This window comes from Labrus mixtus, chromosome 9 (genome assembly GCF_963584025.1).
Source record: "Labrus mixtus chromosome 9, fLabMix1.1, whole genome shotgun sequence".
Taxonomy (NCBI): domain Eukaryota; kingdom Metazoa; phylum Chordata; class Actinopteri; order Labriformes; family Labridae; genus Labrus; species Labrus mixtus.
Window position 1 is genome coordinate 4763853 of NC_083620.1, and position 22559 is coordinate 4786411.

At 40.8% G+C, this 22559-nt stretch overlaps 1 protein-coding gene across 2 annotated transcripts in view; it reads left to right on the forward strand.

Moving 5' to 3' along the window:
* sorl1 (sortilin-related receptor, L(DLR class) A repeats containing) overlaps nt 1-19105 on the forward strand; it is an 81559-nt gene extending 62454 nt beyond the window's left edge. The window contains exons 27-48 of one of the 2 annotated variants that reach the window (XM_061046034.1): nt 117-227; nt 487-618; nt 779-910; nt 1084-1218; nt 1589-1741; nt 1959-2138; nt 3117-3245; nt 3475-3601; nt 4566-4735; nt 5539-5651; nt 7274-7378; nt 7681-7747; nt 8965-9047; nt 9417-9507; nt 9596-9786; nt 9880-9999; nt 11013-11177; nt 11365-11539; nt 12273-12379; nt 12794-12986; nt 13110-13322; nt 14146-19105. In XM_061046034.1, the coding sequence (XP_060902017.1) occupies nt 117-227; nt 487-618; nt 779-910; nt 1084-1218; nt 1589-1741; nt 1959-2138; nt 3117-3245; nt 3475-3601; nt 4566-4735; nt 5539-5651; nt 7274-7378; nt 7681-7747; nt 8965-9047; nt 9417-9507; nt 9596-9786; nt 9880-9999; nt 11013-11177; nt 11365-11539; nt 12273-12379; nt 12794-12986; nt 13110-13322; nt 14146-14213 (2960 nt within the window). In that variant the 3' untranslated portion in view covers nt 14214-19105. The remainder of the gene's footprint in view (nt 1-116; nt 228-486; nt 619-778; nt 911-1083; nt 1219-1588; nt 1742-1958; nt 2139-3116; nt 3246-3474; nt 3602-4565; nt 4736-5538; nt 5652-7273; nt 7379-7680; nt 7748-8964; nt 9048-9416; nt 9508-9595; nt 9787-9879; nt 10000-11012; nt 11178-11364; nt 11540-12272; nt 12380-12793; nt 12987-13109; nt 13323-14145) is intronic. The other variant, XM_061046035.1, reaches the window with a different exon arrangement.
* Nucleotides 19106-22559: the final 3454 nt, after the last annotated feature.

Genomic DNA, 22559 nt, shown 5'->3' on the forward strand with positions numbered 1-22559 from the left:
TAATAAACATGGCATGCGTTTATTTTCATCCTTTTACACACTTTTGTGCTCTTTGGGCTTTAGAGCTTCACAGTTCTGAAAGTGATATCGTCGTTTTGTGTGTGTTTTTTTTTTAGAAGGAACTCGCTGTAACGGCTTTCTCTGCTCCAATCACACCTGCCTTCCTGCCACTGCTCACTGCAACGGCATCCAGGAGTGTCCAGATGGTGCTGACGAGCACAATTGTGGTGAGTGATCCTGTTCGTTGAGCAGAAACACCAGAAACAGATTAGTAATAAATCTGGAATTAAAAAAATCCTATCCCATCGAATTAACAGGGATGTGATTTTTACAGATTCAACTTTGAATTCTGTATTTTCTGACTTAAAAGGTTGGCCCAGTAAACTTAATTTATCCATGAGGATGTTCATTGGTGTTCAGCTCAAAGTCAACCTGCTGATTTCAATGATCTTGATAATAAAACATGTTGATTTGTTTTGTCCACAGACCCGCTGTGTACCCGCTACATGGAGTTTGTGTGTAAGAACAGAGCTCAGTGTCTGTTCCAGTCTCTGGTTTGTGACGGGATCAAACACTGTGAGGACGGATCTGATGAGGACGCAGCCTACGCTGGATGTGGTGAGGAGCCCTAACATGTCTTAAGTCTATCACTGTACTGTCTTTGAGAAAGCTTTCAGTTGTTTTTCTTCTCCTTTTATCTCTGCCTCTAAAGCCTCTCAAGCTTAATATACCAAAGGGATTTGTATAACTCTCTTACATTCCTCTGTTTTTCCGTCAGCCACGCCCTCTGAGTTTGGTAAAGTGTGTGACGCCTACACCTTCCAGTGTGCCAACGGAGTGTGTGTGAGTCTGGAGTGGAAATGTGACGGCATGGACGACTGTGGCGATTACTCTGATGAAGCCAACTGTGGTGAGGAGGAAGAAGAGTTGATGCAGAAATTCATGAATGATGTTTATTATTTAACCATCAAGAATCCGTTGTTTGCACATATTTATACTCACTGTGGTTCCCTTTGATGATTTTAACTCTTGAACATAAGTGATAAAGTACAGATATATTAAGTCATGCTCCGTGTGTCGCAGCTGCTCCCACGGAGGTCCCCGGCTGCTCCAGGTATTTTCAGTACGAGTGCAGAAACGGACGCTGTATTCCAACATGGTGGAAGTGTGACGGAGAGAACGACTGTGGGGACTGGTCGGACGAGGCCCAGTGTACAGGTACTCACTCTGTGATTAGGCTACCCGGTTGTCAAGAACCGTAGAGCAGTTGTTGGAACCATTAAACCATATTATTATTTATGAAAGCCTTTTGTAATCTCTTACAGCACATCAATTAAACACAACCTCCCTGGCCTGTTACTTACAAGTATAACACCATCATCCATCCCACAGCTTCCCTACAGTTAAAGACTGTCAAAATTTACCTAGCACAAACCCCTCAACTGTACACCCTGTACTTATTTTGAAATTGAACTCAAGCACATGCTGCATTTTTTACTATTTATATGTTATGTAATAGTTTTTAATCTTAAATTGGAAAAAATAACTTTTCATCTCCAGTCACTAAACTTCTATTTTCTTCCTGAAGGTGGCGTTACTCCTCACACTGTAGCCCCTGGCCCCTCCACATGTGCCCCTAACCGCTTCCACTGTGGCTCTGGAGCCTGCATCATCAACACGTGGGTGTGTGACGGCTACGCTGACTGTCCTGACGGCAGCGACGAGCTGGGATGTCCCACAGGTAAACGTCTGTCTGCTGATGAGCGGAGATACGTAGAAGCAGCGGCAGGATCATTTCTTAAGTGTACTTTGTCGATGGTATTTGTCTCTGAAGACTGCATCTGTTGGGATTTTAATTATAGTTGACCAACCTGAATGAACATTTGTAAAAATCTACAAATAAACTGATAGAATAATTCACTTCAATCAAACAGTAACTTTCATCACAACTCTGTCAGCAGCTAACGGCTCTGTGACGGTCGCTCCAGCACCCACCCATCCCGCTCCTCCCCCGCCCTCCCCCAGCCGGTGCAGTAAGGGTCAGTTCCAGTGTCGCAGACCCCCCCTCTGCATCCCCGACTGGCAGCGCTGTGACGGTCAGATCCACTGTCAGGACCGCTCTGATGAAGCCCAATGCCGTGAGTTTGTGAAAACAGTGCACCTGTGACACCATCACACACACAAAGACGCACACAAAGACGCACACAAAGACGCACACAAAGACGCACACAAAGACGCACACAAAGACGCACACAAAGACGCACACAAAGACGCACACAAAGACACACACTGATAACGATGATGAGGCTGTGCTGTTGTGGTAAATTACTGTGGATTCAACAAACTGATCAATCTGATAAACTGACCCTTACATTGTAAAATATGAGATCATGCTTCACCTTAAAACCAGCTAAATCCTTACTCACACAGTATTAGTATTACCTGGAGGTCTCTGCTTCTCTGGTAATATAACACCAACTGTCAGTGTTTGGTGCGGTGTATTTTGCACTGGATGAACAGAGTCTGTAATTTACTCAAATGTACTGATGTTTCGAGGTGCTACATGTCCTCCACCTTGTCTCTGGGGTCAGAAACAAGGTGGAGGACTTCAAGATAAAGATTAGAACTTAAGGTCATATACAGTTTACAAGTTACCACACAATAACACAGTTTGTATTGAGCCCAGCACTAGCTCAATCTGAACACAAGATCTGAGCTTCAAATAACATTGTGTAAAGTGACACCATCACATATTCTTTTGCAAAAGCTAGGGCATCAGTCTTTTATTTAGTACAGCTACACATTTGTTAAGGATTTAATTATGGTAGAAGCTCCTGTGAACACACAGGCTGCAGGTTTCTGTTTGCATATTCGTGTGTGAATTGATCTGAATTTAAAGAACACAATTGATAGAGCATCTCGCACAAGGCTAAGACTGAGACTGAGGCCCTTTCATTGTAGGTGTTAAATTAAATTTTATTTAGTGACTCTTAATTAATGACATGAATTAAACTCTAACATTTTAGTAATATTTGTCAGTGCAAACAGAAATAGTGAGGGTTGTTTAGATGTATTCCAGTAACATGGAGTGATTTAAACCCTTTGTCTGTCTGTAGCCACTCGTGGTCCTCTGTCTTGTGTTAACGGGACTCGCTGCTCTGATGGAGAGGCCTGCGTGCTGGACGGTGAGAGGTGTGACGGTTTCCTGGACTGCTCCGACCACAGTGACGAGGACAACTGCACCCGTAGGTCCCCGATTCTCTAATAATAACCAAAATGTGTTTAGTTCATGAGCAAGATGAGAGAAAAAAAAATCAGCTGTAAAAAAAAACCATCAACCTCCAGATCCATTGGAAATCCTGGAAGGTAACTTGATTATTTTGACAGCAGTGTAATACTGCCCCCTGCTGGCTCTCTGTGTTTATTTCAGGCTTGTTACAATCCATAAAAAATCTGTTTCTCTCTTTGTCCCAGTCGATTCTCTGGCTTATAAAGTCCAGAACCTCCAGTGGACACGAGACTTCCTGGGTGCCATCACCTTGACCTGGTCTCGCCCCAAAAGCCTTCCTCTAGACTCCTGTTACTTCCTGGTTTACTACAGGTGAGACATTCTGCAACTTCATCCTGTTGTTTTCCTTATAAATTGGTTAAACATTTTTCTTGGCATAATCTGTTCCACCCTGCAGTTACACAGAAACCACTGTTCGACACTCATCAAAACCAGTTTCTATTAAGGACTTGGTTCCACGTTTTTCAAAACCTGAAATGTAGTAACATTTAACCCAGAGTCTCATTGGTTCTATAATGAAACGTTATATCTCAAGTCGTGTCCTGTCATGTAAAGGTCACATACTAAACTCTTTTTCAACCAGTTTAAATTATTCTCAGAGCTCCCCAAAACATGTCTGTGAAGTTTCTTTTTATAAATCCACCCTCAAACTCCTTCAACTCCAGCAGCTGCTGGGACAGTCATCCTGCCCAGCTTAGAGCAGACGTGGGGAAGCACATCTAAACTTTGAAGCAAGTCCCGTTAATTAAAACAATCCAATGTTAGAAATCTGTGTTGAAATCAGAAGGATAAAAGCTAGTTACCTAAATAAATGAGGTGACGTGAGATAAACGTTAAAATTTTATTCATGATCTGTTCAAATGTAACGTCAAGAAACAGAAAACTTCAGTTTTGGAGAGAAACCTAAATAATTACAGCTGTTTGTTGTTTTCTCAGCAACATAAAATGGATTTTAAAGATGTTTAATATCTTTTCTTATATATATTACTACCTGTTTAACTTTCTAGCACAAGCTCTAATCATCTAATGATGCATCAATATCACTACTGATACAAATAGATATAGAATAGATTTATTCCCTTGTCAGTACACATAGTTATCTCTTCTTTCCACCAAATAATAAAACAGTATCAACAGTGGTATCGACAAGGACTCGGCTCGTTAAGGAGTCTTGATAATGGTATCAATGTAATTAAAAAAATTAAAGATCCCCATCCCAAGTCATGTTTCCATGATGTGACCCACATTGTGTTTTTTTGTTTTTGTTGTTTTTTAGGCTGGTGGGCACCCAGCAGTGGACCATCATGGACACCCACAGCAACAAGACCATCTACCAGCTGACGGTGTTGAAACCGGACACCACCTACCAAGTCAAGGTGCTCACTCAGTGTCTCAGCAAGCTGCACAAGACCAACGAGATGATCACAGTCAGGACGCCTGAGGGATGTGAGTATCAGTATTTATACAGTTTTTAATCAACGCCAACACTTACATGATTTCCATTGCATTCAGCAAAGTCAACACCGTACAGTTGATGTGCAGCTGTGTAGCTCTTTTTAGCACCTCAGCCTACGGTTACGTTGATAGCTGTGAAGTACAGACCCATGACTCGCGCTGCCCTCCTCCTCTCAGAAGTCTTTTCAAACAAACCAGAACTTGACGGGGTTTATTTACTAAACACCATATGTATAACACTATATCACCATTTTCTATGATAGACCTGATATTTAAAAGTTGTGCAGTCAGCCTGGTCTGAATTGATATGTATCCCAGCAGGCTGCTTGCAATACATAATGTATGGGGGTGACTTTATAATCACATAAGGACACGTGCAGTGGGTGATGGTGGCGGCTGCCAGCATTTTAAACTGGTTTATAGGATGCAGTGCAATTTTTAGATAAAAAAAATAGTTAAAAAGTGCCTCTTATACACCAGATTTTATGTTAAATGATTTTAGGAAAGTTCAAAATTTTAATTTACACTATTTTTTAAGTTGAGGAGATAACAATATAAGTGTTGGATAGTAAAAAAATATCGGTTTGACGACACTAGACTGTTAAATAATCATATCATAAGCTCAAATACATTGACTATAAGAAATGAAAACACTGTAGGCTACATTTAAAGCTTTCTAGTATGAGTTTACTAATGTCAGATTAGAGAGAGAGAGTAGAGATTAGCTCAGTTTCACCCTGAAGATGCGTTCACTCTTTCATTCCTTTCATTGTGTGTGTCTCTGTATCCTGCAGTGCCCGACCCGCCCAGGAACCTGCAGCTGTCCTGTGATAACGACGAGGACGGGAAGGTGCAAGTGTCCTGGAGTCCTCCTGACAAAGGACACGGCCTCATCAGAGAGTACATCGTAAGTCCTTTTCATAAGCATCAAATCCTTTGACTGTGTATAAAGATGGACAACAAGTCTCCCCCCTACTGGTTTACAAAATTTGAAACCAAAATACTCCCTGACAATGTTCATTCAGCGCCAGTATCTGTGAAGTCTGGTGGAGCTATTTAGGCCCCGTCCCTTCCTCTAAACAAAACACACATTAAAGTGGTGCACACCGTACTGCAGGAGCCGCATTTGTCAACAGAGCTGTCAATCATTACATCCGATTTTATACAATAAAAAAATAAAAAATTGGGGCTTCTCAGAAAGAAAAAAAAAATTGGACATAAATCAGCATGAGAAGAAACTAACTATGACGATAGAATCCTCAGTTAAGCAAAATGTATTTGACGTGTATTTTGATTTTAGAGTTTGACCCATGTCCCATCTGTTAACATGGAGGAGGCGGAGCTTATGAGCTTTACTGCAGCCAGTCAGCAGGGGGAGCTCCTAGTGTTTTGGATTTGGATTTGGATTTTGGGCGGCTGTGGCTCAGTTGGTAGAGTCGACGCCTCTTAACCGGAAGGTCGAGGGTTCGATCCCCAGCTGGGCAACATGTCCGATGTGTCCTTGGGCAAGACACTTAACCCTGAATTGCTCCCGCTGCTTCAGTGGTGGTGTATGAATGGGATTAGTTACTTCTGATGCATGATACTACATAGCGACCACTACCATCAGTGTGTGAATGTGTAGGTGTGACATGCAGTGTAAAAGCGCTTTGAGTAGTCGGAAGACTAGAAAAGCGCTATATAAGCTCAAGTCCATTTACCATTTACTTTGAGTCGGGTATGGCTGCATCCAGGCGCTCTCTCGTCTGTGTTCTCTCGTCTCATGTGCTCTGGCGCTCCGCTCCTCCAGAAATTAACAACGGCAAGTGCGCTGGGTCAAGAGTGGTAGCAGTATGATTAATTCAAACATTACCACACAGTGTTAAAAGAAGATAAGAGTGTAGAAAACGGTGAAGAAGATGGAGTCATGCGCCCGAGGTTTACAAGAAGCCCAAATGAATGTATGAATGAAAAGACGTTCAAATGAGTCACGCCGAGGGGAGAGTTAGAGCGCCGTTTTTTTTCAACAGCTGAACTGACGCTGCTGATTGAGCTGTGTGTTTATTTATAACTAAAAAGCACATAAACATATAGAATGGCAAAATTGCTTATTTTTTATTTAGTCTTGAATGTATAAGTACGACGGAGGACTAGAGCCACGCTACATTTTTTTTTTAATTTCGAGATCAAAGTTGTAAATTTACGAGTTTAATCTCGAAATTAAAAAAATATATATATTTTTTTAACATGACCCTAATTCTCCGTCGTATATAAGCACCTAGTATGTTTGTAATATATCACATGTACACTACATATATTTTTATTTCCGGAGCGTTATGTTGAAAATTAGAAGCTCAGGGGGCTCGGCTTCAGGCACACAGACGAGAGCACACAGAAGAGAGTAGCCAGGCTGCAGACTTACAGTCTAGGTTACTTTTGGGGAGCTGTCATGCCATCCATCTTTTCATTCAATCAATGCAGGAAACCTCTTTTTGTTGCCTCCTCCTCACTGGGATATTTATGTGTCACTGTGTTTTTATCTGATGTCAGGTTGAGTACAGTGAGCGAGGGGGTCTTGAATGGACGTCACAGAGGTGCACCACCACCAACACTGAAGTTAAAGAGCTGCAGCCGGACACTATGTACAGGTTCAGGGTAAGAAAATAACACATGCACAAACAGAGTGTTCCTGTTTAAATGGCTGTCTCATTAAAACCATATTAGCTAAAGCTGTTATTCCTCTTTCATCAGAAATGTGTTACACTGTGAAACAAGTTGACAGTCAAACAGTAAAGCTTTTAAGATTGAATATTGACGCTGGTTAAAAGATCTGATCAGTGAAAGTGTAAAACAACATGATTATATAAAAATGTTACGGCTGTTTTTGATGTGGACTTTATTGACTTCTTTCATTACTGATGCATGATGGTTTCTGTTGCTATGGTGATGTTTCTCAGGTGGCAGCAGTGACGAGTCGAGGTGTTGGAAACTGGAGCGAAGTGAAATCTATCACGCCTAAAAAAGGTAAGATGAATGCCCTGACACTTTCCCACACACTCAAACACTGCCCCCTGCTGGTGGTAAACAAGTACTTGAGATTGTGCTGGTGTGACGTGAACGCTGCTGACGTTTCTGTTTCTAATGCCTCTGTCTCGGCCTCTTCTTCAGAGGCGCTGTTTTTCCTCTTTTTCAGATAATATTGATGAAAATTATAATGAAATCGTTTTGTCACCATGCATTTTATTTCAAAGCATCAGCTTAATTTAACGTTGAACATGTGGGCGAGTAGTTTGCAGATAGATATCGTCATCTGTGTGGACAATTCATATACATCATATTAATCCTGGTTTGTGTTTACCCACACGTACACATGCATAAAAACAAACACACACAACCAAATGCCAAAGCCTGGTGGAAGACCATTCCCACCCCACCCTCCAATTAACCTTCCCTCCTGCTGACTGGAGTTTCTACAGCTGAGAGACCGTGCAGCAGAGAGGTCTAAGGGCAATTTATTTAACAGCAGGTGCCACCAGTGATTTAATGACAGTGTTTGTGGTGGATCTCTTTGCAGCAGTAACACCAGAGAGCCATATTCTGTTCTCATGTGCACACATACAATAGGGACCTGGGAACAGTCATTAAGCAGGCATAGTAAGGGGCAACATGGAATCTCCTTACTGATCATTTCTGAGAGTGATTCTGTGATTTGTAACGAAAAAGGACTACACTGCAGGATACTCCCCAAACTCACGCCCTGGAAACATCCTGAGTTTTTCAGGAGATTTCTACAAGTGTGAAAGCCCTATATGTGTAAAAGAACCTATGCAACCTTGTGAACAGAATTGACATAAAGGAGATTAAAATAATTCAAGCCTATATCTAATTATAGGTGTTAAATAAGTGCATATCTTAAATGAATGGGTTAGCAGTCAGGATTTTATAGAAGGTGCTTTTTCTTAAGACAAAAAGGTGGAAGAAATCCAAATTAGCAGTTTCCAGCATGATATGATTAAATTCCTACATTTTTAACAAGTACTTTATTTATTCATTTTCACTCATTCAGATCTGATCTCTTTTTCACACATGAAGAAATCATGCAGGTTTTTAATTTGAAGCCCATGGAGGGAGTCCTGAGTTATTGGTTTACAGCAGAATAAAGTTAAAATCTCTGAAGAAGAGGAAGTTGTCATCATTTAGACAGCTCTAAATCTGTTAGTTTATTTTTGTCTCCTCTGCAGCTCTGCCTCCGCCCTCTGTGATCACCGACACTGTCACCAACGACTCGCTGAGCTTCTCATTCAGCTTCAACTCTCAGTACGAGGTGAGAGATTTTCTCTGTCAGGTTCCCAAAAATGATGGACAAACTGAAAAGAAAATGTGTTTTTACTTTCCTACTTTAAATTTCCAAAGATAAGACATAAATAATATGAGACCATGAAAATGTGCTGTGTGCTACTTTAATAGAAAAGGTCTCATCGACTAAACATTTTCCATAAAATATAATAATGTGATTATTTCAGTTTATAAAAAAGATGTGAAACGTTCTGAATAATGCAGATCTGTTTGATGTTTGTTGTCATTGAAATTATCTCCAGAGTTGAGAACATTTCTCCTGTGTGTCTCTGTCAAAGCTTTAGTGCTCTCTGTGTGTGTTGAGACAGGACTAACACGTCTCTGGTGTTTCTTACAGGTCAAACAGTACATTGTGATTCTATCATGGCAGTTTGACTCCCATGTCAAGGAGAACAAGAACTACACCGTCACTGAGAGGATCCTCAGAGGTGATCATGGTGGAAAACAAGTTTTAATCATGTTTTAATCACACTCATTTATCTGAAAAATAATGTTGATGCGTGTGTGTGTTTCCAGCTACAAACCTGACAGAAGGGACGGTGTACGAGGTGGCCGTGTGGGCTCACACCAGTATAGGAGACAGTCCCACTGCTCTGTCCCATCACCAGACCAGCGGCACCCAGCCAGACCGGCCCCATTTCAAAGCCCGGGCCCTCAACCAGACCGCTGTGGACTGCAGCTGGAACATGACCGGACCCCTTCCTCAGGTACAAAACAAAGCAGATGTAGACTTCCAGTGAAAAAGTCAAATCTGTTAATACATTTTAATGAAAGCCAAGGTTTGTGTGTGTGTGGTTTAGGTGTACGGTGTGTTTTATGCCACCTCCTTCCTGGATCTGTACCGAAGTCCTCGTCAGCTCAGCACCTCGTCTCCCAGTCTGACGGTCACAGTGGACAGTGATGAGCAGTATCTGTTCCTGGTGAGTCCAAATCCAAACTGGAATCACAGTGTCACAGAGTCTCTATGTTTCGACAATCTTCTGAGCTTTCACACTTATAAGTCAAAATGTTAAATGCAGAAACGACTGTGAGCTTTAAGATCTCAAAGATTTAGGGATACGAAAGGAAGTCAGAGGAGAAGTGTTAATTATTGGGCGTGAAGTTTGATGAATCCTGGTGAATATTGGATCCATGGGCTGGGGGTGTTCTCTGACACCACCACAGTTCCTCCAAAAAAGTAATAAACTTTAAGGGGTTAAACTGCAGCTCAGTGTCTTCCAACAGTTTAAAATAGCATGAGAACAGAGAGTGATGATCGACGACATCATCAATCCAAAAGTTGAGTCTAAATTGGTTTTAATGTTAAAAAAGTAAAATAGAGAATGGTGCAGGATGAATTAAAACTCTATCTTATAAAAACTATGATGTGAAATAAGATCACTTAACAAGAAATGAAGGGTTGGCTTGTTAATTAACTTTTTGTATAATTAAAAAAATGTATCCCTAAAGAAAGAAAATAATCACTAAACATTTTGAGCTCTTTTAACACACATGAAGAAATTCATGTTTGCACTTTAACAAAGTGAAGAAGAAAGTTTGTAGAGAACAGTTTGCTCTCAGTAAAAAAAGCCATTATACTATTAATTAAATTGTACACCTAAGATTTGCAAACATTTTTGATGGCATTAGACAAAGGCAATCTTGCAGTTAAAGAACAAAATTAGGAGGGAACGGTTTACTGAAAATAAGAGGATGAATGAATGTTCAAAAATGTGTTTATAAAAAATCTTACCAGCTCCCACAAAATCATTGTATATATATATTATAGAGAGATAGATAACAGCAAAAAAAAATCATTATACTATTTATTAAATTGTAAATCCAAGATTTGAGAAAGAAAAATCCAAGAAAATGTTGCCTCTGTTTGCGTCTGTTCCCTCTATGACTCGTGTATGTTATAATCGTGACTGTAATGTGTGCTGTCTGCCTGCAGGTGCGCGTCGTCTCCCCCTTCTTGGGTCCTCCCTCTGAGTACGCCGTGGTGAAAATGATCCCCAACGAGAGGCTGCCTCCCAGAAACCTGCATCGAGTCAGAGTGGACAAGACACAAGCCACGCTGAAGTGGCAGCCGCCATACGACACTCCCAACGCACCTCTGGTACGACTCATGTTCCAGTGCTCAATGATCAAAAGTTCATTATTACATCCACAGCTTTACAAATCCTGGTATTCTATGAGTTTGTAAAAATTGTGTTTTGATGCACTTAATACATCATGTAACCTGCCTTGTGTCTTTGTTATTGTGACTTCCTGCCCTCTCTCTCTCTGGCTTTGTGAATCTGTAGACGTACGCGATCCATGTGCGGGACGGGATCCGTAAAGTGGAGCGCGACTACAAGCTGACCACGCAGAACAACACGGTGGAGTATCTTCTGAAAGGCCTTGAGCCCGGAGGACGATACAGCATCTCTGTCCGCCTGAGAAACATGAGCAAGGAGGCCAGCTTCACTCTCAGCACAGGTACACACACGGCTTCATCTCAGCCCGTTTGAAACATAAAGACTCATCGTGCAACCCGTGGGTCACAAGTTAACAGCGCTCTCTCCCTGCTGTGCTTTTTTCATGGTAGCTGTTCCTCTTGATGTCTTCTTATCAGTCCCTTCAGGATTTCTTTTTCTGTGATTAATGCAGCCTAAAATGTCTGATTTCACTTTTGTAAAAGTTAAGCACAATTAATTAAAAACTGCTGAATACTGAACAAAACCATATTGCATCCCGCCTAGTTGATTGCTATATGAAAAAAAGTTCATCACATTTTTCATGAATGAAATTGACAGCTGTTTGAAATGCCACTGAAATGTGTGGCACAATGGTGGATGATGTTAGCATTGTTAGCACCTCCAGCCTTCAGTCCTCTTGCAGGTTAACGTCTGCAGTCTGTGCTGAATTTGTTTACTCTATGCTCTGGTTTAAATGGTTATACTCTAGTTTAACCTGCACTGCCATCCGTCCACTGTGCTGGTTTACCTGGCAATATAGCAAGGAGAGCAGGGAGAGCAGGTCCATTAACTGGAGCAACTGCCCCATCTAGTGGTGGGTGGCGGTCTAACAGCTTAGACACAACAATGAACCGGCATTGTGGTCCTACATTGATATAAATATTTATAAATGAATGTGACAATGTTTAGTTGTCTGATTGCACACATCAGAGATTCTGTTCTTTTTTTTAAAACATATTTTCCCTCTGATTCAGTTCCCCTTCCGGCTCCCGAGGCTCTGAAGATCCTGACTGAGAACGACCATGTGTTCCTGTTCTGGAAGAGTCTCGCTGTCCGAGAAAAGGGCTTCAACGAGAGCAGGGTGAGACAAAAATGACAAAAACATCTTCCACATTATTTACACAGTCATAACTCTTTCTTTCACACAACTTCTAGGTTTCTGTAAGGTTTCTACGCCCTCTTTTTATCAATCAAACTTTGCACAAATGGCTATCAGAATCAACTACTTCTTTAATCAATCAACTAAGTTTAATATGTGGATGATGTACTGAAGAAAGAATCAGTTCAAACTTTCATTTTAAAGCCTAAACATAATTTGACTAACATGATTGTGAGCTAGCTAAAGCCTTTAAGTTGTTATGATGCATAATTTAACTTTTTTTTTTTAAAACAACATCCAATCACCATCAAGCAGGATCAACCAAAACTGTCATCTGTTCATTTCTTTTTACTTGCCCCTCATATTTATCATAAACATGTTTCATTACATTTTCAGGGGTATGAGGTGCATGTTTACGACAGTGTGACCAACCAGACGTCCATCCTGGGAAACACCACAGAGACATATTTCAGAATCAGCAGCCTGCTGCTCGGACACAACTACACCTTCTCCGTGCAGGCGCGCTGTCTGCTCAGCGGTCAACTGTGCGGAGAGCCTGCACTCCTGCTTTATAACCAGCTGGCAGCAGGTACGGCGATATATACACAGACAAACTCAAACATTACTGTAAGAGCTTGTAAATAGCAATAAATAAAAAATTTTAAAAAAGATTTCCCATTATTCTTCCAACATTACCTTCTCACCTCCCCAGGGGCGAGTGATGGCTCCCGCGCCGACAGCCACTCAGGGGACATGGCGGCCGTGGTGGTTCCCGTCCTCTTCCTGTTGCTCCTGGGAGTGTGTGGCGGCTTGGTGGCGCTCTACCTCCGACACCGCAGGCTGCAGAACAACTTCACCGCCTTCGCAAATTCGCATTACAACTCCCGCCTGGGCTCAGCCATCTTCTCCTCTGGGGACGAACTGGGTGAGACGTTTGAAACGTTTCTGTCGCTGTGTGTATTTCTTTAGGCAGCACACAGCGTCAAGAGAGCGGACACTTTGTTGATGCATTGGCAACACTGGGGGCCTGATGCACAAAAGGATTGCATGGCTTTTGTGCGAGCTGAACTTGTGTAAATGAGATCAGTTCTGTCAGCGACTCATCACATGTTTGAAGATGATCCGGAGCTGTTGTTTCTGAGTTGCCCTAACTTACTTCATTCAGGGAGGAAGCTTTGTTTTAAACTGTGAAACTTGTAACCCTTTTTTTTCCGAGCGCAGCCTCACAATTAACTTGAAAAAGTATTCCCTTACCTCCTATCTCATAATCTATTTGCTGAGGGAATTGAGCTCCGTAAGCATGAGAGCACAGCCCCGCGCAGACTTTAGGGGAAGATTTATTTTCTCCACATTCAGACTGAAAAACAAGAGTGAACTGTAGCAGGAGCAGGCCAACTTTTGGGTTTTTTTGCGAATATCATTAAACTTTATGCTTTGGGAATTAGACTTTGAGACAGAGCAGATAGTAGACACAAATGATGCAGTTTGTGGTGCCATAAAGCAGCCACAAAACTATTCTGTGCTTTAAACTTTGGCTCTCTCTGAAAGAAGGTCGATGCAAGCAGAGTTGAAAAGTTCATGAAACAAATCCAACACTCAGGAGAGCGAGAGGGAGCTGCACATTTTTCTGTTTGTTAGCACAAGCGTCCTCTTTGATTTATGTACATTATGCCACTGTGCTCATGTTTATTACATTTGATGAAGTGAACATGTTCACAAACATCCCTCTCTCTTCCCTTCCTCTCCAGGTGATGATGATGAGGATGCTCCCATGATCAGCGGCTTCTCGGACGATGTTCCCATGGTCATCGCGTAGCACCACATCCCTCCCTTACCAGTTTTCTCTTTCCTTCTCCCCCTTTTCTCTTCTTCCTCCCCCCCTTCACTCCCCCCGTTTCTTCCAGTCAAATGGTACGGTACACAGTGGAAAAGGTCGAAAAAACTTTGCCGCCATCCCAAAAATCCGTCGATAGGAAGCCATCCCGATTAGCAGGAAACATGAAGAAAAATGGAAAAGTGTAAAGAGAGAAAGAGATATTTTTCAAATATACAATGCACTTTTTTTGGATGCGCAATAACTTATTTTTTATATTGTTAAATATATATATATATATATATATATATATATAGTATATATATATATGGGGTCGAATGAGGACTGTCAGGAAGAGGTGAACACTGAAGAAACTGTGAAGGATTTGAGTTTGTGGAGCTCGCCCAGGGAAAGAGAGACCCTATTTGTAAAGCAAACTCACCATCCATAGGAGGGGTTCATTGCTTAAAGCCAAAATCAGCATCCAGAGACTGTAATATAGAATGCAAAAAAAAAACAACACACACCATGAGAAAAAAAAAAAGAGAATAAGACAACATGCTGTATACTATATGTACAAAAAGAAGATGGAGGAGTATCAGTTATGTTTCGTGTTCATAGTACAGTAGTAATATAGCAGTATGTAACGTTGGTGTCATGTAAGAAGCAGTTTGATTAGTTAAAGAGGAACTCTGTCGTTTTATCCTGGGCACTATCTTCTGGTGGTTTTTAGGGGCTAAATGACTTTTTGAAATTGATTCAGTAGATGACGTCAGCCAGTAGTATTGAAAACAGGAAGTAAGGCTGCAAAGAAATATTTCAAAAAAGCTCCAATCAAAGTGCTTGTTTTTGTCGCTGACAGTAACAGAAATAGTCCCTACAGACTCTTTTTCTGAATGAGTAAGATGATTTCCCTGTAATGAGACACCTCTGTCGTATCTCTCCCTTTAGAGCCAGACGAGTTCATGGACAAACACAGTACGTTTACTTCACAGGACACAGGAGGTAGTGGTCTGCCTCGGCCTCTGCCTCAGTCTCTGTTTTTGATTTGTTGTGTGATCTTGCTTCTTTGAAAGGGTTGGCTTTAATTTAACAAAACAGAATGATACAAACTTACAAACTGTGCCAGCAGTAAACCTGAACTCTTTAAGTCTATGTTTTTTTTGTGAAATGTTGTCAGACACTTATAAAAACAATCTGAGCCTGCAAGTGCTCAAAGCTAAAACCTTTAGTGAGTGTTACCTTCAGCTCTTAAAGCCCACTTTGCAGCTGCTGGCTAAGTCAATGTACAAGAACAGTTCCAAACATTTCGGTACATATTTGTCATTTACCCCTCAAATCTATTAAAATAGTGACCAGAAAAAAAAAACAACAGACCTCCTCTTTAACAGCGGATCATTTGAAATCATTCACATCTTTTGAGTTCTTCGTCTCTGTGAATGATCACCAGTCCAGAAACTGTTGATTCATGTAAATTCATCAACTAAAGACTCATGACACCCAGCAGCTCAGTGTCTGCTTCGACCAGTGGCACCGTGTAGTGTCCTTATAGATACACCTTTATTTTCTCACCACCAGCACACTGTTGTACGTCTGTATGTAGAGAAAACACGCGTACCATGATGAAAGAATAATCATGGCTTTTAGGTGGGAAAGACTCCCCATCAGAAATATTTGTAAATATTGGCTTTTAATGTGTCCTCTCCTTGTAATGCTGCACCATATTATTCTGTCAAATGTGTTCTTTTTTTTTTTCTCTCGAATTGTTCAGGACCACACATTATTTTGTCCCCCTGCGTATTGCCATAGCTGTAGTCATAGAGGAAGTGGGTTCTCAGGGAACTGTGTCGGAGTGGACACCCGCGCAGCATCACCATCAGCATCATGGCTCAGGCAGCACTGTCCATCTACTGATGAAGAGGTACAGAAACATGGTGGAGGTACTGGATCGGCTGTGGGTGGAATGACGGGGCAGACGCAGATTATTGTCAGGGGGGAGTTGATGAGAGAGTCAGGATTTAGATAAGAGTTAACTCAAACAAACCTTTTTGCTCACTTTTAACTGAGCTTTAGTGTAAAGTCAGGTGTGAGAATCCAACAGCAACACGCCTTTCCACAAACGGTTTGCTAGCAGCTTGGTCAAATAAAGGTTAAATATGCAAGTTAGCTTACCAAAACAGACCACTCCTGATCTCTTTGGAGGAGCAGAATTTGTTTTAACAAGGTAAATAAGTTGAATTCAGGTTCCAGACAAGTAGATTTTTTTTTTCTTAGAGCTGTGAGGAGTTTTGAACTGGTTATGAAAAACACTGAAATTCATGCTGATGTTGATGATGAAAATCATACAAAACCATCAGCAACAAGACTGATACTTTCTTTATAGTCATTTTGAATGCTTGTAGCCACTGCTGCCAAGGGGTCGGTGTCAGACGAGGTGATTAACAACACGCTGCGGAAACAGACTTTCATTATATTTTCTAAAGATTCCCAGGGACTGACATGTTTGACTGTTCAAAGATACCAGGAGGAGATTTTTCATCACAGAACACCTCTTACAAATGGACAGGACACGATCAGCTAAGTGATAAGAGGTGTTGCTCTGTCCACAGGGGGGCGCCACAATCCATACAAACTGGATGTTCCTTAAATTTTTCGCAGCAAAGGGAGAATCTTTTGTCAAACTTAACGTCAAGGTTTCTCTTTTCAGTCACATCTAACAAAGGAAAGCAGAAAGCACTGTCACTGTTGGGCAGCTTTGCTGTGAATCAAACGAAATGATTGCCAGACCCCGTTGAATGGCAATTTCCATTAAAGCTTTTTATGAGGAAGTTTCCATGTGTGCTGATTTTGGCGCCCCCCTGTGGACAAAGCAGTGCATCTTATCTCTTTGCTGATTTTGTCCTGTTCACGTTACAAAAAAATTCTTCTTTAACAATCAAATGTATCTCATGGAGAATATTTACCAGCAAAAAATGTCAGCTAAGGCTGTGTATGCATTGTTCACTTTGTCTGACACGCACCACACAGCACGGGCTTCAAACATTAATAATTACAGTGAAGAAGTAACACAGTCTTAATGCTGATGGTCATGCTCTCATGTTTCATAACCTGCTCCTCACAGGAGCTCTAAAGTGAATATCATTTAGTCCAAGTTGTAGCTGGTGTTAGAAATGATGATGTGACCTGGCTTTAAAGGACGCTGTTTCTGGAAAAATTTGATTTTTTATTTTTTTTTGCTTTGAGTGTCCGTTACTGCATGGAGCGACACTCCTCAAAGTACATAATGTGAGAGAACATGATTTTTATTTGTTTTGTTTCTTATTCAAATGTGCCATTAGTTGGTCTTTGCTCAGTAGGAGGACAGAGATGATAACCTGTGAGGGAGGGGTTTTGTCTCTTTTGATGTGATGAATCTCACTGTTGCACGCCCATAAACTGATCAACTCAAAGACGTTTTATTGAGTCATGCTTCTGTTCGGCCCCCTGCCCATATAGTGTAGTCTTATCACCTGATATTTGTGGTCTGCCTCTCAGCTTGAGCCATTTGAACTGATGGTGTTCTGCTTTTTAATGACCTTGTTCTTTGTTTTGTTTGTAAAAAAAAAAAATGTCTCCATGAATGTATTTTGTATCTTTTTATGGTACTGTCCCAGCTCATGATGCTAGCATCACCACCTGTGAAGTCAATGCACTCTCTCTGCTTCTAGCCCCCCTGTTTTTCTTTTGGTTGTTTCTCTGTGGGCTGGCTTCTGCAGACAAATCTCAGCTGTTACAACCCAAACCCTCTTTTACTCACCCAGAGCAACAAACCATTCTTTGTCTGATTTTTTGTGTTCATAAATTTTCATTGCCAGATCTTTAACCGGTGTCTGTACAGAGTTTTAAGGTTTCCTCAAGACGTCACTTTGATTTCACGCAGCTTCTCATTTTGTACTTTGTTCTGTTTTCTTGCCTTAAAAAACAGAATTTGTGGCATTAACGGTTTTTTTTTTGTTTGTTTTTTTTGGCTCTGTGGAGATTCTGATTATTTTGTTTAGCCACATAATGCCTTATTAAAAAAACATTGGGTTTCTATGTGATGACATGTTTGTAGAGCTAATGTTACTTTCATTATCGGTAGATGTGCCAATTTTCGTCACAATCCATGGATTCATTTTTGAGTACATAAAATGTAAAAAAAAAAGAAAAAGTGTACTCCTTTTAAACAATTTCCCAGAGCTCAACGTTATGTTTTCAAACTTCTCTGTTTGTCAAAACTCCCAGAAATCTTTATTTATGCTCTTTAAAGACAAAGTAAAGCAGCAAATCTTCTCGTGTAAGAAGCTGGAACCGATATGACATATTTTCCCCACAGGAAGTTACTGAAACAGCAAATTGACTAAATAATGTTTGCAATTAATTTTCTTTGAATCGATTAAGTGAAAATCATTGCAGCTTTGTTTGTATGATAATACACGAGTGCACACACATGCATGCACACACACTCACACACACAGCCTGCACACGAGGCTCAGGAGGCTGAAGAGGAAGTTCCTTTTAGGGCATTTGGTTGATTTTGTCAGATCACTGCACCTTCCTGCATCGGCTGCTATAAGCCAGCCGCTAAGTCTCTCTTTTTAGTCCGCTTTTACACATGTACAAAGTTCAGTCATTGGTTCTTAAATGACTGTTTTGCTCCCCACTTGTCTTAATGTTGCCTCTTAATGTCAAATAGTTTGCTTTAAAAAAAATGTCGTTGGGCACAGAGTTTGATCATGTTGAACTTGGCCATGTTTGGAGATGTTAATGTCTTGCTTGCTTATCTCAGAGGTTGCAGGAACAATGTGATGTTTGGAGAAACAGTGTGAGGTGTTTTAAAAACCACTTATACTGAAATAAACTTTATGAAAATCAAACTGGGATCCTTTTTTTTATTCTGGGAAGGAGGATTTGTAATATCAATGAATGGAACTTTTCTCTTTTTCAGTATTGAGGAATGTAAAAAGAAGTGTCATGTGTACCATCACCTGTATAAACAAATAAACGATATAGGATACCTTAAAAGTGAAGCCAAAACATTGGGAGCGCCCCCTACTGACAGGCTGCAGTATAAGTCATAAAACCCATCTGCTCCATGTTAACATCAAGGCCAAGGATCAAACTAGAAAATCTAAAGACACTTCAAATACATTTTTCTCAAGCATGGTTTCCGTTGCTATAGTAACAAGAGTTCATTTTTCTGAGGCCTTTGGTTTTAGTACATTTTAGGGTGCCAAGAAGGGGTTTTAAACGCCTGGAAATGACATCTCAATTTACGTGCAGTGACTAAAACTTGCCATATAAGCTTCTCTGCATGACTCCTTAAAAAAACAGAATATAAATCAAAACCTGTCTGCTCACCTATAAAGCTCTTAATGGTCAGACACCACCATCTCTCAAAGAGCTCAGAGGAGTGTATGACCCCTCTAGAACATTACGCTCCCATACTACAGGCCTAAAGGTAGTTCATTCTGTGAGGCGACATCCCTTTTCAGGCAAACGGGGACGCTCAGTATTTCAATGGTGGCTCATTCTGTCAGGTGAGTAACCTCATTCATATAAAGGTAACTCATTCTTTGAGGTGAGGAATCTCCATCATATACTGTTAAGGTAACTCATACTTTGATAGGAAGAGAGCTCACTCTTTAAAATGCAGTTCATTCCTTCAGGTGAGGAAGCTTTTCCCGCAAAAGAGGACGCTCATCATTTCAATGGTAGCTCATTCATACTGTATAAAGGTAGCTAAGTGTTTGAGGTGAGGACGCTCACTATTTCAAAAGAAGTTCTTTCAGTCAGGAGAGGAAGCTGAGATCTTTTTTTTCCGCTGGTCCAACATGACAAAGACTTCTGTCACATTACAAAAAGTGGTCGTTTCCATTTCTGTTAAAAAGATATTGATCAGTGCAGCATTAGATCAGTGTTTTTTATGCACACAGGGGACTGAGACGATTACTGAACAACAGCAGTGACTCAGTGATGACTTGCTTAGTTTCTGGCTCTCAAATCTACATTTCCAGTCCGCTCTTTGTTTGAGGACAAAGGGTTGTCTGTTTTCATGCAGGTTATTGAAAAGACTCGTACAGTAATTCCTTTCTTTCTGAAATATTCCCAGCTAAATGGCCTATCACTCGGGATCGAAGAGCTCCTAAGAGCTCACACAGAGTTCAGATGGGTTCATTGTGAACTGTTGAACTGTTGAGTAAGACAATTGGAAGTCAGTGCAGACGAAGCTGGAGGCTCCTCGTTAAAATATATATCACTCCCACTCACATTTACTGAAAATATCAGCCGTATGAAAAGATTTAACTTTATCGAGGCAAGTCTGTTTTCTCAGCAAAGATGGCTGCTAAAGATATCCCAAACTTTATTTAATGCAACTTTTGGAGCTCACAGAAGAATAATTTTGTGCCTCCAGGTCTTCAGGAATGTTTCACTTTGGAGAGGCAGGTGGTGTGCACAGATTAGATTAGATCAGATTAGGAAAGTGTCAGAAAGGTCCGAAAGAGTTTGAAGACAAAAGACAAAAGAGTATTTTATATTAGTATCAGTATTGCAGTCCTAAACAGTCAGAGACAAATGAACAGTAAATATAGTAAGAGGGCTGATATTCATCTTTACTGTTCACTCCTTGGTACAAATCAAGCTCAACCCATAGACTGAATAAGTGAATGTGTGTAACCTCCATAATGGTATCATTTAAATATAATAATACTGAACAAGCTTGAACTAAAGTCAGTGTTTAACATTTACTCATATCAATGTGTTTTATGATATAGCAACAAACCGTCACGTTTATAAAAAAAGGAGTGAAAAGTACAGTAAATTTATTTTTTACAGACTGTAACCCAATAATGATTCAGGAATATTTCATTTTTTCGGAAAAATGTGAACAACTTTTTTGCAGTGTTCATTTGGGAAGACATTTTAGATTTAGTTTTAGTCTTTGTTGAAGTTCTCGAAATCGGTCTTTGTCTCAGGGCCGGTGTTGAGACCACTTTTTGAAGGTCTCGGAATAGAAAGCATTTTTAATCGTTCTCGTCTCGGTCTCATACTGGGCGGACTCTGGATTTTAAATCAAGATGGGTCAAGACCCACCACTGACAGGCTATTTGTCCACGTCATTACTGTGATAAGGAGGAAAACACCTCATTCTAAAAGAAGGAATAACTTCAATTCATTTTGATTTTTTATCCCCCCGGTTACGGCCGCAACCTTCCCGTTGTATACGGTCTAAGGAAGTGACAGGCTCGCTGCACACAAGATGATGAGATATGTATGGTCTTGGTCTTGTCTCAGTTTTGCCCTGCTTTGGTCTCTTTTTGGTCCTGATCCCTAAATGTCTCTGTCTTGTCTCTGAGCTCTCTGATCTCGGGGTCTTGGTTATTGTGGTCTTGAATACAGCACTAGTCTTTAGATGAAAATGTGAGCGGCTGTGGCTCAGTTGGTAGAGTCGGTCATCTCTCAACCTGAAGGTCGGGGGTTTGATCCCCAGCTCCTTCAGCCACATGTCCAATGTGTCCTTGGGCAAGACACCTAACCCCAAGTTGCTCCCGCTGCTTCGCTGGTGGCGTGTCTGTGTTAGACACTTTACACAGCAGCCTCTGCCATCAGTGTGTGAATGTGTAGGTGTGACATGTGATGTATAAGCCCTTTGAGTAGTCAGAAGACTAGAAAAGTGCAAAACAAGCTCCAGTCCATTTGAATATTAGTTTTAGTCACTTTTGCCCTTTATACTTTAAGTCTAGTTGTAGTCGTCAAACTTAATATATTTCAGGTCAGTTTGAGTAAGAAAACAATGATTACATAAGACTCAACCTCACAGACTGTTCTGGTAATAAACCTCTTTCTTCTCAGTTCTATGTAGTGTAATGTAAGGATGTACGCTGTAGTTGCAGTAACTCTGCGTTAACGTTGTTTTGCTTGCAGGTGTGTCATGTGTTCCAGGTGCAGCTCACTGATGACTGATTGTGATTGGTTCACCTGTGTGAAGGTGTGGGCTGGGTCTATATATGATACATGTTACTCTGCCCTCTCACAGATGAACAGGTTTTCATTTGATTCCTTATTGTTTCTGGACTTTTTTGTCTGACAAGGAAAAAAATATATATACACAAAAAGAAAACAGAAGTCTTAAGTGACCAAAAGCTGAACCTTTCACTCAGACGGTTAAAGGGACATTTTTTGTTTTGGCCTGGGAAACAGTTTTTTTGGTTGTTGTCTTGTGATAATAAGCTATGTATGTGATGTTCAATATAAAATGTATAATGAACTTAAACAAAGCCCTACAGACATGATTTAGTCCTGTACAGCTGGGGGCAGCACCTTATCAGC